Source organism: Egretta garzetta, unplaced genomic scaffold (genome assembly GCF_000687185.1).
Source record: "Egretta garzetta isolate BGI_Z169 unplaced genomic scaffold, ASM68718v1 scaffold220, whole genome shotgun sequence".
Lineage (NCBI taxonomy): Eukaryota > Metazoa > Chordata > Aves > Pelecaniformes > Ardeidae > Egretta > Egretta garzetta.
Genome location: NW_009258414.1, coordinates 5,881,504 through 5,882,774, shown reverse-complemented (window position 1 = coordinate 5,882,774; position 1,271 = coordinate 5,881,504). Strand labels below are relative to the sequence as shown.

At 36.8% G+C, this 1,271-nt stretch overlaps 1 protein-coding gene across 1 annotated transcript in view; it reads left to right on the top strand.

The window, feature by feature from the left end:
• Nucleotides 1-1,271, top strand: part of KLHL4 (kelch like family member 4) — a 44,896-nt gene that overhangs the window by 106 nt on the left and 43,519 nt on the right. Inside the window, 1 exon segment of the mRNA XM_035898755.1 lies at nt 1-308. This exon segment is cut by the window's left edge and continues 10 nt beyond it. Coding sequence (XP_035754648.1) covers nt 1-308 — 308 coding nt within the window.

Here is a 1,271-nt window from a genome sequence, read left to right as displayed (position 1 = left end):
GAAGGATATGAGCACAGAGGGACACCGGTTCAGAACAGGTTGAAGAACCACTCTCGGGACAGAAATGGGCTGAAGAAAAACAGCAGTCCTGTCCACCACAATATACTGGCACCCGTGCCAGGTCCAACCCCAGTGCACCACCGATCTATTCAAACCTGGCATCAACAAAACCTCATAGAACAGCTTCGATCAAATGAGGATATTGCCAAAACAAACACAGAGGAAAACTGTGTCAAAGAAGATTCAAGTAAAACCACGCAGGAGTTGCAGATGACCACAGAAGAAAATTCAGATGAATCTGCAGAGAGGTAAGAGTTTTAAAGTCTGCACTTAGAAAGGCATACTTCTATCCAAGTTATTCCCTAAAGCTGTCTTTGTTTTTAACCAGAGTTCCTTACTGCATTACTCTCACACTCTATATATGTGCACACCCACACTCAAATGAATAAGAACATATCCACATTAAAAAAAAATGAACAGGAACATTGTCATGAAATTTTGATCTTTGCTTAAGATGCATCATTTCGTAACTATTCCATAAAAATAAAACCTGCCAGTTTGTCCAGTTTTCCCTATTATCGTTTCCAGCATATTAATTTTTTTGTCTTGATTTTTTATGTTTAAGTGCAATGCAAAAATGAGCCTTCTGAAATATTGTCCTCATTCTGACTTTATCAATGGGTGCAACTTTGACAAATGGGAGCTGCTGGAGGTGCACAGGCTGTGTGGTTGCCATCACTCTGTCCAATTTCTTACTGCTTTTTTTTACTGCCTTCTTAACAAGTATAATTAACCTTGAACTAAGTGGAAAGGAAGCACCTTTACTTGCTTTTTTTAAAGCTTTATATGAAATCACATTACTTTCACAGCTTGTTTAGTATACTAAGATGCAAATACTTTCTACAAGGTCAGGTGAAAAACCACCACAGCTGTGAGACCTTAAAGGTGTAAGCACAAAGGAAGAGCTGTTAAGATGTTAATTGAGAGAAAAAAATATTAATACCAGTTATTTGATTAAGCCTGCCTTTTAATTTTTTATGATTTTTTAAAAATTTGATGTCAGTATTATTAGCTTACACAGCAACAACTTTACCCCACCTCTACCCCACCTTGGACTCAAATTATGCATTTATAATGTGATTATGTGCACCATTGGAGGAGATTGCCATCAGTCTTTGGGAATAATTTAGGTTTCTTACATTGTATTTAAATACAAATCCATCTTACTTGAAGTTATAGTTTCTCTCAGTAAAAATAGAGCTGACAGTTTG